The sequence below is a fragment of the Lupinus angustifolius genome, chromosome LG05 (assembly GCF_001865875.1).
Source record: "Lupinus angustifolius cultivar Tanjil chromosome LG05, LupAngTanjil_v1.0, whole genome shotgun sequence".
Taxonomy (NCBI): Eukaryota; Viridiplantae; Streptophyta; class Magnoliopsida; order Fabales; family Fabaceae; genus Lupinus; species Lupinus angustifolius.
The window spans coordinates 25,108,985-25,125,118 of NC_032013.1; the positions used below are offsets into that span (position 1 = coordinate 25,108,985).

The following is a 16,134-nucleotide window of genomic DNA, read 5'->3' on the forward strand; positions in this document are numbered from 1 at the left end:
TTGTTTAGTTAATCGATTAATAGCAGATCGAGTTAATCGATTAAATCTGTGTATAATCGATTAAATAGTGTATAATTTTATGTTTTCTCTTTGTTTATCAAGCGAAGGTAATCGTGTACTGTATCACTTGTTCACCCCCCCCCCCCTCTAGGTGAGTGACAAAGCCATGTGGGACCAACATAAGACATTTCCTCGATGTTATACATATTGAAAAAACTGTATTTGAAACTCTCCTTAGTACCTTACTCAATGTCTCTAGTAAGACCAAAGATGGCTGGAATGCCAAATTGGACTTGGTTAGTATGGGAATAAGAAAGGTATCGGGGCAATAATGAAGGGAAAATGTACATATCTACCTCCAGCAGCTTATACTTCGTCGAGGAAGGAGAAATGGAATTTTGTAAATTTATTCATGGTATTAAAGTTTTAGAGGGATAATCTTCCAACATTCGGAACCATGTATCAATGAAAGTCCTCAAGTTAAAAGATCCTAAGTCTCATGATTGGCATGTACTTATAGAGCATTTCTTGACTATTGGAATATGTCTATTATACCTAGAAATGTTCGAGGAATCATAACTGAGTTATGTTTCATCTTCAAGGCAATTTGTAGCAAAGTCATTGACTGTGAGAAATTACCTACATTGCAAAGACAAATTATTTTGACTTTGTATGAGCTTGAAATGTATTTCCCACCTTATTTTTTGGACATGATAGTTCATCTAAGCATTCATCTTGTTCGAGAGACACAACTATGTAGCCCTTCCTATATAAGATGGATGTACCCTTTTGAACATTATATGAAGACATTAAAAGGGTATGTGAAGAACTGATCAAGACTAAAGGGTTGTATTGTTGAGCGATATATTGTTGAAGAAGCTCTAAATTTTTGTATCGCATACCTTACCGATGGTGATTTCATAGGCATTCCAAAGCCTCGGTATGCAAAAAGAACATTTGGCGAAGGGATTATTGGGAATCAAATATTGACAATAACAAGAACTGAATTGGAGCAAGTGCACTTATATGTTTTACATAATGCCGACGAGGCTGGGCCATATGTTGAAAGACACAACGAGATGCTTAGGAAGTCTAACCCAAGTAAGAGTCAAATTTGGATTTCCAAAGAGCATAATCAATATTTCATAAAGTGACTAAAAATCACATTGTTGAGGAGTTGAATATAAATGTAAATTCAGTTTCCGAAAGATTGAAATGGTTAGGCAATGATCCAAGTATTCATGTCTTATTCTACACTAATTACCTAATTAATGAGTTCGCATTTTATAAGAAAAAACAAGATAATCAAAGTAAAATGCAAAATAGTGGGGTGACTATTGTTGCTCGAACTTTACATATGTCAAATTCAAAATATAGAAACCCAATTTATGCAAATATATCATACTTTGGGGTTATTGAACGAATATGGGAATTGAATTACATAATGTTTTGGTTGCCAGTTTTTTGTTGTATGTGGGTTGATAACAACAACGGCTTTTGAGTTGATGAGTTAGCATTCATATAGGTAGATCTTAATAGGCTAGGATATAAAGATGAGTCATTTACTCTAGCATCATAGGCTCAACAAGTATTATATGTTAGTGACCTAGCTGATATAATATGGTCCATTGTTCTTTTAACTAAAAAAATAATCGTCAATAATATTGATGACCAAGAATATGAAGATATTAATGTTGAAGATGATCTTTTTTTGGACATCACAGTCGCGTGAGAGCAGACCAACTACGGATGATGATTTCTATACAAGAGATGATTATGATGAGGGTCTTTGGGTGAATCAATATGTTCCTCCAACGAATGATATTATAAGCAAAAAACAATCAAAGAAAATGAAAAAGTAGATTCATGTCTTTGTATAATTATAGCATAATTTTTTTGTAATTTGCATATATTATACTTATATTATTTGTGTTTAATTTTATGTATTCTGCCAAAACATATTTCGCATGATATTCTGTGATTTTAATGTATATTGTATTGATGTTAATAATACATACTTCTAATCGATATTAATGTGTTTGTGTTGTTGAGAATGATTATGTTGTTGAGAATGTATGTGATGTTGATAAATGTATATACAGGTATTAATGTGTATAAATCAACAGTGCATGCTAGGGGAAGCTCTGACAAGTATTGTTGTATGTATACAATACAACAATGCTCATTATAGACAGTGATGTTGTACGTATGCAATACAACAGCGCACATTATAGACAGTGTTGTTGTATATGAATAATATAACATCACACGTTATAGACAGCGTTATTGTATATGATTAATACAAAAATGCTAATTGTAAGTGACATTGTTGTATATTTGTGATATTAAGAATATTTATGAATAATACAATAACGCTTCATATAGCTTGCGCTATTATATGTTGAAATATATAACAACGCTCATTGGATGTTGTGTTGTGGCACTGTTGTATGTATGACATACAACAACGCCCACAAAAGCGTTGTTAATATACATATATACTAATGCATTCACATAGAAAGCGCTCAAAAGTACCTTTATATATCTAAAATAGTGTTGTTGAACTTCAACTCTAGCATAATGGCGGCGACATTGTGAAGGGCAATGGCAACTTCGCTGCTTCCCTTTCTTAATGTATAGGAAAGTAGGAAAAATTAGGTTTTCTTGGTGTCTATTATGTTAGGGTGTAAGTAAGGTTGACAATGAAATGATAAAAATCAATATTCCTTCAAAACTCAACTCATTATTAGCTCGAGAAACTTGGTTGATGAACTAAACGAGTCGAACCTAAAATAAAAATTAAGCTCATCAAATAAATGAGTCGAACTTAAGTTAACTTGTTAAGTACATGAGCTAGTTCGATTATAAATGTGTATATATACACATATATAATATTTTATTTTATATGTATATAATAAATCATAATCATGATTAACTAAACCAATCGATCTAATGAGTTGAATTAAATTGTTAATGAACTCTTGATAAACAAAATCAAATCAAGCTTACAAGTCCAATCAAATAGTTCACAAACTTCAATCAAGTCGAATTCGAGCTGGAAACATAGCTTATTTCGGCTCGTTTCCAGCCCTACGTGTAAAGATGTGGAATGAGAATGTGTGTTGTTTGAATGTGTATGGAGATGGCAGGATGATGAGATAGTTTGTATGTGTCTCCAAGATCAGTAGAGATAGAAAAGAGGTGAGATAGAGAAAAAAGGGTCCTGGAGAAATGGTAAGGCATTGAAGATGAATGGAGAATATGTTGTTTTTTTACAAATAAAACAACATTGATTCAACTAATTTCCACCTAAAAAATAAGAGAAATGTCAAGTACACACTCAATGTGAAACGTCCATACGTCATTTAACTTAGATGAAGCCACATGCATTAAGGTAGGTCACAAAAATATTTTTAGGGATTAAAGTGTTAATCAAAAATTTTAGAGACAAATGATAATTACGAAAATCTTAAAAGAAAAGAAAAAGTGTTTACTCTTTATTTAAAGAATTTGTTTAACTGAAAATAATAAAGTAATAAATTATTATCAAGTGTACATTGTTTTTACTTAATTTTTACAAATATAATATATCTCATTTAATTTAAAATTTTAAAATATATTATTCCTTTCCTTTTCTTCGACCCTCCTCTCAAACATATATTCTAAGATTATGTTTGGGTTGATGGAATGTGTGGGATGGAAAATCATGATAAACTCCATTATTTAGATGACACAAATTAAGATGGAACGAAATGGGATATAATGCAAACATCTAAAAAGTACAAAATATTTAATATTATAAATGTTATTATCAATGATATTAAAACTGAACCGGATCGGTCGGTTCAATGAGAAAACCAGTAAACTGGACCCCTAGTCGGTATGGCATGATCTTTGGACCAGATGAGCATCAGAACCTGACCAAACTGGAGAGTTTTGGATGAAACCGGAGAGTCGGTCCAGTAGCTACTGAACCTGCTAGTTCATGCAAAAAAAATAATTTTTATAGATTTGGCCAAAATGATGTTGTTTTCCCGGGTAGATTACCCACAGCAAAAGGACATGGCCTTTCACACGTTTTTTCCTCAAAAATCCCCTTTTTTCTTCACGTTTTCTTCTTATTCCTTCTCCGTCTCACAAATCCATCCATCTCGAGTCTTTGTCGTGTATCCATGTGCATCTCCATCGTTTCGTAGACCATCCTCCGTCACATATCCATTGTTTCTTAGTCATTTTCATCGAGACCATACAAGAGAGGAGTAATAGTTATTCATCCTAAACAACAAGGTTAACACTTGAAGGAGTATCTTTTGAGAGAGATAATTAGAGAGAGGTTGGGAAAAGGAGAAGTAGAGTAGAATATGAAAGGTTGGCACATTGTACAGAAATGAAAGTGGACAGATTCTAGGGAAATGAAAAGATAAAATAGAATATGAAGAGTTAAAACATTAAAGTAATGTTTAATACTTTTTTCTTTTTGTACTCAGCTAGAGAAGTAAAAATAAGAATCTTTAGTAAAAAGAAAACTTATAATATACTTAGAAATATAAATAATTAATTTATATTGGATAAGCATTTATAATTCTTTCTTGATTTCAAATATATAATATATTTTGAAGATTGAGTTGTTTGTCTATGAAAATTCTTAATAGACTATGAACATGAATTATAAATTTGAGCATATACATATTAGAAAAAATTTGTTTTATGTTTACATATATATAAATATAAGCATGTATGTCCAGTTTAACCGGCATGCGGTTTAATTAATGAACCACCTATTGAACTAGTAAATCAGTACCCTAACCGACCTGGTTTTAATAACATTGGTTATACTTCAAAGTCTAAAAAGCTACAAGTCAGAAATAGACAAGATATTAGTTAAGTAGTGTAAGGCTTTGGTAGATCTCTAGATAACGAAAATGATTCCTAGGAGGGACACTTGTTGGGTAGGTAGCCACACACTCCAAGAAATTAGTAATTGTTGGGAATCCATCCTAATTGATGTGGAAGTGTAACCAATGAACCTTAGTAGATGAACTAGTGAATTTATTCAATTATAGTTATTCTAGTGTCTTAGAATTACTTCTTGACTTTTCAAAACTATGAAATCTAACTTCGGAAGTTAGAGTAGGTCTTGGAATTACTCATTGACTCTTCAAAACTATGAAGTGCAACTTAGATTGTTTGAGTCGCATTTTTCAATGTATCTTGAAAGTATGACAATAATTATTCTTTCACTATATTTTTATGGGGTACATATTTGCTGTCTCACAATGTGTACCAGTCTATGTGCCATGAGTTTGTGATTGACCAGAAAAAATGTATTTAAGTTAAAATTTTGATTATTAAATATTTTTCTGACCAATCGTAGCTTATGGCACATGGAGTGACACAAATTATGAGATAGAATGTTCTCTCATCTTTATGATGAAGCCTTCCTCCCCTTCACTATATAAAAGAGACTTGTTAAAAATTATTGGCATTATTCTTCTACTATTCTCTATTTTCTTTATCCACTTGTTACTTTCACAAGTGTCTATTTTGTATCACACAGATGAGAGAAATTAGTTCTTAATTTCCCAACAATAATACATAAGATAGCTAAAACTTTCGGTCATCCTTCAGAAACTGTGGAACAGTCGAGATGAAATGTATATATTTTAGATATCATCATGTATATATTTATTATATAGCTGCTAATTAGGGAGATAATCTGAATTTAGACCATCACCCATGTCGTAGAATATAGGTATTACGGAGGAAAGATCTTCAGAGTAATTGTCGTAAACAAGTCAATTAAGATTGTTCACTACATAGGTAGAATGATAAAATATGGTGAGAAATGTATGTTAACGATGATGTAAGCTTCTAAAAGTGGTGTGAAAACAAAATCTTCTTGCGTAATCTAGGTCTACTTCTCAAATGGGACCATAGGATAGAACCATGGTTAGTTATAAAAGATTTCAATTGTATGCTACCAATATATGAAGCAATGCGAGGTAGACCTCAATTGCGGTTGCAATATTGTTATGGTGGACAATATGGAATGATGAGTGAATTTTTAAAAAGCATTAAATGTAGTCAAGCTTTGGTCAAAAATAAGTATTGGACGTGCACAAGCATTGGATAAAGTCAAACTTTGGATGTGGACAAAAATTGAATACAATCAATCTTTCGATGTGATCAACCTTTGTGCGCAATCGAGCTTTGGATGTAGTCAAGCTTTGGATGTGCACAAGCATTGGACATAGTCAAGCTTTGGACATAGTCAATCTTTGGACACAGTCGAGCAATGGCCATATTCAAGCTTTGGATGTAGATAAGCTTTCAATTTTACGCTATTGAATGTGTATTCATTGGACACGTTTCTATAGAGCAATGAATTTTAATGTTCATGGTTTTAATACAAAAGTGTATCTCAACTATAAGATCCCTTGATTTTCACCCTTGTCCCTGACCTTTTATAAATGTTATTCATTGCCCATATATTTTCGTTTGCAATCGAGACTTATAATGCTATCATATCAGATTCTAAGTCAATGTAGTATATTTATGTGACTTCCAAGAAACAATTCCTCCATCTATATTAAATATAGTCACCCGTTAATTTAGAGTCATCTGAAAGAGTGTTTCAATCTATATCACTATATCCTTCAAGAGTAATGGGGAACTTTTTATAGTATAATTCAAAGTTCACGGTTCTCTTGAGGTATCTCATGAGCCTTTGAGTAGCGTATCAATACTCTATGATATGTCTGCTGATAAAGGCTACCAATGATGTTTCCATACTCAATTTATCATACACCTTCCTAGTTTTTGACAACAATCACAATTGGATCATATGATATACTAGGAGATTTATAGGCAGAATAATAATATTTCTTTAAGACCTTCTCAATGTAATTAGACTAACGTAAAGAATTTCTCTCTTCTGCCATAGTAATCTTATACAACAATTATTTAACATTATCCACAACATGAATATTGTAACCAAACATGAGTACATCGTCTATATAGAGAGAGATAGGTCAAAGGGCAAATAATCAATTCTAGTAACAGCTCTCCTTGTAACCTAAAGGTCATAACTTCAAACCCACAAAATGACATCTCCCCTTTGCAAGGGTAAAAGATTGTGTACATTTACAACACTCAAACCTCACTAGATAATGAGAGTGGCTTGCATTGGACAAGCTTTTTTTAAGCCTCAGCAGAAGGCTGGATCATGGTTTCAATCATGTAGTACCTAAGCCTCATCAGCCTAGCCACTTTTTCCCTTACTCTGAAGCTGAAATTATAAATAACTCCATTAAGGGAGTAAGAACTTACATAACCCTTCAACCATCTTATAAAAATTCTCTAGTGAAAATGTGTCTCCAGCTTTTCTAAAGTGTGCCTAATGGCTTACTCAGAAAGCACAAAAACTTCCATTTTTGGGGTAGGGCTAGCAAACTAGCACCAATGACATGTTAGCATAGAATAGGAGGAAAATACTTCCCTTTCCTAAGTCAGCAATATATAAAACTACAGATAAGTTAAACCCAAAATGGCACCCACTGAATGCACCTAATAAAAAAAACAACACAGCATAATCCTACGAACTAGAAAAGAAACCTGCATGTGCCAAAAAGAAACTATCCATTAACTGCAAAGTCAAGATAACTAGAACAGCATAGAGTCTGATACAGCTTGCAACATTGCTCGAATCAAGGGCGAGCTCTCTTGTTACTGCATGATGGACACTTGTATTGTTTGATATGATATGCCTTAGCCGGGGTGATCTTCACACATTTCCCGTGGAACCACTTCTCGCAGATGTCGCAGCAAATCCAGAATTCATCAGTACCATAATTCTCACCGCATGCACCACATAAGGCCTCTCCATGTTCATCTTCATCTTCTTCATCAACCAGATCATCATCCTCGTCCTTTGATGGTAAGGCTTTTGACTGTCTGGCCTGAGATTCCGGAGCCCGCTGTTCCAACCGAAAACAATGAGATTAGAACACAAAGTAGTCTAGGAGTAAAAGAGAGTGACAAATATGATAATAACACCTAATAATATAAGTCAAATGTTTCTATACCATCCACACAACTTTCTAGTACATCAATAGAACACAGTTTACATTCCATTTTAACATTAACTTCAAACATACACTTGGAAAACACTAATTTGGTACGACTATCATATCCACAATATATTATAGAACAAAATAAATATAAAACCATGAAAAATGTTCAGATCCTTTCCAAGTCCAAGTATATAATGTATAGACCCCAAGTCAAGTACTACTGCTAACAAGGACAAAAATAATACACTGAGAGCAACATGTGATGATCGTACCTCATCAATCATGTATATTAAGAAATCAAATCTTCACATAAGAAGATATTAAATATTGAGGGTATTGATGCACCGGACTTTGAGCATGATGAGAAGGTTATATGGATCATTACGTGAGTGTCGATTCTCATATTCATAATGGGTATGTTTTAATATTGTCAAGCATCATTTGTAATTGGGTGAGTATATGACTGAATCATGTATAGGGCTGTAAGTAATGTAGACGAGATTTGTACCTCCTATGGAACAGGACTTATATCTTCGAACCCTTGATTGATAGAGACCACAAATGCATGGTCGTGCTTGAACGAATCAATATCAGATGTTGATTGGATTTGTTTAGCAAGTTTGCTCTACAATAACAATAACCAAGTCTTAACCCCACTAGATGTGATCAACTACATGGACCAAATGACTACATAATGTTCTATCATAAATCATGTCCATTGGCAAAATATTGATATCTAAATCTTTCCTAATCGTTTTGCCTATAGTTTTTCTTAGTCTCCCTCTATCACTAAAGTCGAATAACCTCCATTTTATCTACTCTCTTTACTGAAGCTTCTAATAGTCTGCTACGACATGCACAAACCACCTAATGCATGATTTTGTAACCTTTTCTATAATAGAAGTTACTCTAACTTTCTCCCTGACATATTCATTCCTAATCCTATCTTGTCTAGTGTGTCTACTCATCCAACACAATATTTTCATCTCTAGTACATTGATTTTATTCTCTTATTGACATTTTGCCGCCCAACATTCAATCACATATAAAATTGTGAGTTTTATAGTTTTGTAGTAAAAAATTCACTTGAGCTTGAGTGGCACATTTTTATCACATATGACACATGAGGTACTTCACCATTTCATCAATCCTGCTTGAATACTAGGTATGCATCTCCCTCCATTTTCTTATTGTGTTATATAATTGACCCAAGATACTTAAATCTAATTACTTATGGTATGGTGTGAACTCCAATTTTTACAGTAGGGTTTGTTTGCCTCTTACGAAACCTACACTCCATATATTGTGTCATACTTTGACTTATATGACAGCCAAGTGCTTCAAAAGTATGTCTCCATATTTCTAGCTTCCCATTTAATTCCCTTTTCAAGTCTCCAACTAGGACAATATAATCCACAAAAGGCATGCATTATGGCACTAGTTCTTGGATATGGTCAATAAGCAATTCCAAGACTCACATAAATAGGCCAGGGCTCAATATTGACCCTTGTAGTTCTATAGCAATAACATAATCTTCTGATAACACATCTTGTATTCTCACACCGATCTTAACCCCATCATATATATTCTTAATTGCTTGCGTTGGATTTATTCAAGTGTGAAGTCTTACATTGGATATGAGGGGAGGAGTGAAAGAGTTTATAAGTGGAAAAAGTCCATGGAACTAATACCTTATGGTTTTGGTTCAAGACGTGGTGTCTCACTTATGGCTGGGGGAGATTGTTGGGTTTATTCAAGTGTGAACACCCACATTGGATATGATGGAAGGAGTGAAAGAGATTATAAGTAAAAACGCTCATGGAACTAATGCCTTAAGGTTTTGGTTCAAGGCGTGGTGTCTCACTTGTGGCTCTCCACTTTTCCTATACCTCGGAAACAATGGAACTCCCCGGTGGTTGGAGGCTCCCCGGTCGTAGTCTAGTCCAACAGTTTGAATGTCGGAAATTTGAAATCATTTCTTCTATATAGCTTTCCACAATACCTCTTCAGGCACCTTATCATATACCTTCTTCGAATCAATGAAAACCATGTGTAATTCCCTTTGGTTCATGTGCTATCTCTCTATCATCATCGTAGCAAGTATATAACCTTGGTGGTTGACCTCCCCGACATCAACCAAAATTGATTTTCAGTAATACGCATCTCTTGTCTAAAGTATAAGTTGAAGCAAGGTCATACAAGATTGAACACATTGTCTCCTGTTTTTGCTACTTTTACTTTTAAGCTTCACCGAAGATGTTCTCAGACCAAGACATGTATGCTAAGCTTTGTTGTTGATTTACTTCTCTTCTGCAATGCCACTTATTTGTTAATTATGGCTATGAAAATAGGGTTCGGTCATTTTATTGCTTTTTCGAGGTTGTGTGCTAATCCGTCTAAGAGCAACATTTTCATTTTCGCTTAAGTTCTTAATGTTTTTGTTTATGGCATGCTCAGATTTCAGGAGTTACCTATTCACAATCATGGAGTTCCTTTGATTACTTCTAAACTCTATAGCTAATTGTGCTATTCTTATTCAAAGACTTCATTGTCGTATCAATTCTTGGACTTCAAGATTTAGGTTATTAAATCTACTCTTTCCTACATGCATGTTAACTAGGTTGTTTATATTCTCTCTAACAAGGTTTTTGGGATATAAAGGCAAGAATGTGTCATTACCTTTTGTATGGTAACAATGACTGTGGTTATTCTATATTTGCTTAGGAGATTGTGTGTAAGACTTATGATGGTGGGCTTGGTATTACCCTTCTTATGTCGTTATATTTGGTCTATCCTTTCCTATAATGGGTGGTGTATTTGGGTGTCTCACGTTAAAACTTACAAGATCAAGGATGCTTCTTTTTGGAGTTTACTTATTCAGTGGTCTTGCTCCTGGGTGTTAGAGACAAATTTTGAAGCTTCAACCTTTAGTGCAACATGCTTTTCGCTTTCCTAATGGGAATGGGGTTCTATAGCTTTGTGGGATGACTTATGGCACTCCATTATTCCTTTGATTACAGCTTTACGTCGTGACCTACGCCATATTGGTTTGCATTCAAACTCTAAGTTTAGTTGTGGTGGGTCTTGGAGCTAGCCTGCCCAGACTACTTATGTTACTTGTGAGCAACTACTAATTAAGGAGGCTCAAATTGTCATATGGAACAGAGAAGCTTTTGGTATTTTCAGCACTAAGTCAGCTTGAGTTTCGTTCAATCCTTCTCACCCAGGAGTTCACTGGGCATACCCACTCTTTGCAAGCTGCAATAGCACAACAAAGAAAAAGAGCAGAGAAGAACAAGAAAATGAAGAAAAAGAAGAAGAAGAAGACAACACAACAAAGCACATGAACTTGCAGAAAAATGGAAAGAATACACTGGAAAACAGCTAGAAATGAATAGAAAAACGAGGGCTAGATCAAGAGAGAGGGAACCAGTTGTGCGGAAGGAGGAAGACATGGTGGAACTTGGAAGAGAAAAAAATAAGACATATGACAAGTTTTGGTGGAACAAAGTAAGGATAAAATTGAGATTTACGTTATGTGAGGATAAATAAGACACTTGATAAGTTAAAAGAGTGAGGAAAATATAGATTTGAAGATGGCAAAACAGAACTTTGAGGAGTTAAAGTGAGGATAACCCTATAAAACAAAGTCATGGAAACAAAAATGTGAAAGAAAACCCTAACCTACCAGCTGCATGGAAGGTTTGCAGAAGGCTTCCTTGTTTTTTGAAAAATGAAGACAGCAACTCAGTAAATCTTGCTGGAATATGGTTAGAAAACAGCCGAAGTTGCCATCATCTCCCACTAGCGGCCACAACAACCACTATTTTCATCACGAAATCAGTCACGACTTCTGCGCCGGTGAACCACTCCGGAACCTAACAACCAGGACGGCTATGGGTCATTTCCGCTGTAGCGCCATAGCGACACTATTGACTATATGAAATCAAATAGTATTATTATATTCTAATAATACCATCCAATCTGATACTAGATTTATCTTCTGACAATGGATATATAGATTGAATACTTGTTATCCATTATTTCACCATTTTTATGACTCCTCCACAATCTTTCTAGTATTCTGAAATCTACGCTGGACTCCCATGAAAAACAATTAACTGAATGACCATGTGCATGCAATTTTAAAGAGGGCTTGTGTATCTAAAGTCTAAACTCTAAACACAGAGAATACCTGAAAACCAACCTGATTTCTGCACTACAACACAGAAAAAAGTATGACAAATGACATATATATTTATTTATTATGTAAAGGTATGGGTATGGAAATAGTATTTACAGTTTTAGAGCTGGACTTCGATTTGCTGCCACTGTGGTTTGAAACTGATGACTTCTCCTTAACTTGTTTCTTTGCTGCACCAGTAACAACTTCAAATATTGTTGGCAGTTCATTAATCATATTGAACAGGCGTTTCCTGCAAATACAATGATAATCATCACTTGTGGGTATACGGATGAATAAGAAACATTAATACAAGGACTAAATCAATGTGATAAATTACACGAGAAGGACCCAAATGCTTCCTTATTTTCAAGCATCTTAAGCCAACTTCTGTACAATTTCTGCTAAGATTTATGCTAAGAGTACGAAATACCTATCAGCCTTATCAAACCCAAATCTGGCACCAAAATAGAAGGCAATAGCAAGTAACCATGCATCACTGTGGACAGCAACTAAAGATAACCAATCTTTTTCTTGCATGCCATCCCTAGCAAAGTTAATGCCCAGGACAGGTTCAGGAAGCTCAGGCGGAACTTCTTCGGCAGGTAAATTTACTTCCCACTGCTCACTAGGAAAGCCATATAAGCACAAGTTCTCCTTTTCTGAAAGAATAAAGAAGCTGAAATATAAAACAAACCCGCCAAATAGGAAAGCAATATGGTCCAGACAAAATAACTTCTAAGCCTTTCTCTACAGTACTTTTCTTTACAGCTAGACAACTTGAGTGGTAATATCTTTATTTCCAAAGGAAAATTTTACTCTTAAGAGAATTTTTAGAAATATCAAGCATTTGATATTTCACTAGCTTTGCATAAAGAATGTCGGAGAATGACGCGATAGGTAAATGTATTCCCCCGGTCAGTCAATAACTGGATTTATTGAAACATTTCAATAAAAGATTATCACTAACTGAATTTGTGGGAAAAACATTGCACCATGCCAACTCCTACGAAAACACATTGGTGCATTGTTGCACACAAAGAGTATCTGAAAAGGAAAGTATAACTAACCGGGATCACATTGACTGTAGAACTCTTCAACATCTGCAACAGCATGACCAAGACAGAAAAAGTTCATCAGTGTGAAAGCCTTTGAAAACCTCCATCTACAGAAATTATAAATAATTGATGATTTTCTCGGAATAAATATAAAACAGCTGAAAGCCAAAAGTAGGTATTGAAAACAAATACAAAAAAAGGAAAATAAGTGTATGTTTGGATTAGCTTACTGTGTGTTCAAACTTCAAAACAGTTTATAATCACAAGCCGCCCGTTACAGAATTTTTGAAAAATAAGCAACTGTTTTCCCAAAAATAATCTAATCCAAAGTCCAAAAATGTCCGAAATAGAAAAGGACAAGAAATACAGCATATAACAACAGCAGGCTGTGAAGTGCAAAAACCTGAGACTATACTTAAATGAACATGACAAAGATAAAACAAAAACAATGCCCTGCGAATTTACTAGACAGTACAATTTTCAAATAACACAATAATTTTAGAAAATACTCACTACCACTATGGTAGTTTACTTTCAACATTCTCAGTTTGAACAGGCTAACCAACAAAGTGCCTCTTCCTCTATCCATATTACAACAAGGAAATCAATAAGACAAAAATTAACCACTTAAACCATTCTTACATCTGTACTACTAGAGAATGAGTTTCTTCCACGTGGCAATGTTAAGGAATTTATTCAGGCTTAAATGCACTTTCCAGCTCTCAACTTTCTCTAATGGCCCTGAATTTTTTGTTAGCAGTTCTGTTTCCTAAACATTTTTGGTTATGCAATGTTTGAATGTTAGTCCCTTTGTCAAATTTCTGCCCAAAATAAAAAAACTTACATGGCTAGCTGCTAGCATAGCCAAATCTTTCTATTAGTTTTTAGGCGGAAACTTTTCGAGGAACTAAGGCTGCATAACCAAAAAATGAGGACTAAAACCATCTGAAAAAAACCATTGGGCGAAAAATACATATAGGCTATTTTATTATAACACTTCAAAACCAAACTCAATTTACAGGAGCTACAAGCTAAATGCAAAATAAATTAAATGCTCAAGAAAACAGCACAATTATTGTACACCCTGCACCATTTGTTTCAAAATTAGAATTACACTTATCTCCCTCAGTAAAACATAAATCTGAAAAAGATAAGTGTAATGAGTGTAATATCTACGCATTGTCCATGTAAAGATTTATAAACATGAATGATAGATAATGCAGTGTAAAAACTCATACACCTTAGTACATAATTTTTTCTCAAGTGTAATAAGAACCTAAATGTAATAACATCAACCTCATAAGCGTTCCATGAAACAAAAGAGGTACTCAGTGTCATCACACAAAACCAGGTTATAGTAATTTCCCATTAAAAAAATTTAAAATTTAGGAGAATTTTGTGAACTACATGAGGAAAAAAAATTAAAGTCAGAAAACTAAATCATATTTATAAAAATGAAGATTTTTTGATGACCCAATAATAAAATTTGGATTTTTTTTATGACAAAAAAATATTACACATGCAAAGAACATCACTTAAATTTGAATCGAAAAAAAAACAAAAATTTAAACAAAAAAACATGATTTTTTTTTTGGATCATGGTAAGTTACCAGTGGTGAGAGCTTTGATGAGACCAGCTCTTCGACCTTTGAAATCCCTAAAAACTTCTTCAACGGTGCGAGGATTATACTGTGTTTTCGAGTCCATTGTAACCTTCTCTTGCACTCTCACACTATAAATCAGAGAGTAATAGTAGAAGAGTGAAAATGAGAAAACGATGTCGTTTTAGGAGAGGAGGTTGAAGAGATTTTTCCAGAGAGATGGTGGTGGTGAATGGTGTGACTCTGGCTCTGCTGTGTTTCAAGTTCACAGCGCAGCAACAACTTGCATACTTTGATGGTTTTATTTATAACTTTTTTTATAAATTAAATTTAGTATGAACCATGAAGAAAAAATAAGAGGAAATGTATGTAGTAATTAAGGATGTAATAGATTCTTGTGTCATTAATATTTGATTATTATTAGTTTTCTTAAATATAAATAGACTTTAAAATCTATTCTCTAACGGTGTAAAGTTATTTATATTGTCAGCATATCATCTATCATTGATTTGTATTACTTTTGTTTAAGAGTCAATAGTGATTATAAACCAATAATGGAGGATTTGTTAATAGTTTAAAAAAACACTTACACTATTAATGTATATATATATTAAAAGCATATGATAGGGTGTTTTTTTTTAATTTTGTTGTGTGGAAATTAAAAATAGAAGGATAAGTATACATTGAGTGAAAGTAAGAGATAGAAAAGGCTTACATGAATTCTAAGTTGGATTAATGTATAGAGTTACTTACTTAATATTGAAAATGTCTCCATTAGACTTACATATCACAATATATTAATACTAGGAGTGAGTATGAGTTGGGTTGGGTCAGGTCAAGTAAAACTTATTCTTTATTCGGTCCAAAATGTTGATCGAGTTGTTTTTTGAACCCGAATCTAATCTTAAACTTGAGGCTAACCCAATCCTAAATATCAATCCGACTAGATGTTAAACACCACCTAATCCTAGTTAAATATAATATATACATCTCCGTGAACACTCATTTTTGTCCAGCCTAAAAAAAGCCTAAAGCTTTTAAATAAATCGAATTATAAAAAAATTAAATTAAAAAGATTAAGGCTCTTATATCTAACTGATTAGGTTAACCAAAAATTAAGAGATAATTAAACTGATCAGATTAAGGTTTATACATATATATGATTAGGTTAACCAATGTTTAAAGATAAAATAACTTAATTTCCAAAAAATAAATTTGTA

General features: G+C 33.6%; 1 protein-coding gene across 2 annotated transcripts; it reads right to left on the reverse strand.

Moving 5' to 3' along the window:
- LOC109348380 (PHD finger protein ALFIN-LIKE 4-like) lies at positions 7,295-15,195 on the reverse strand. 2 transcript variants are annotated; one of them, XM_019588790.1, is made up of 6 exons: positions 14,924-15,195; positions 13,326-13,358; positions 12,689-12,917; positions 12,373-12,508; positions 7,426-7,976; positions 7,295-7,374 (listed from the first exon to the last, which is right to left on the reverse strand). In XM_019588790.1, the coding sequence occupies exons 1-5, from the start codon at positions 15,018-15,020 to the stop codon at positions 7,707-7,709; spliced, it is 765 nt and encodes a 254-aa protein (XP_019444335.1). In that variant the 5' UTR covers positions 15,021-15,195; the 3' UTR covers positions 7,295-7,374; positions 7,426-7,706. The 2 variants fall into 2 exon arrangements, with proteins under 2 accessions (XP_019444335.1, XP_019444337.1); XM_019588792.1 differs by having other exon boundaries at positions 13,326-13,420; positions 14,924-15,032.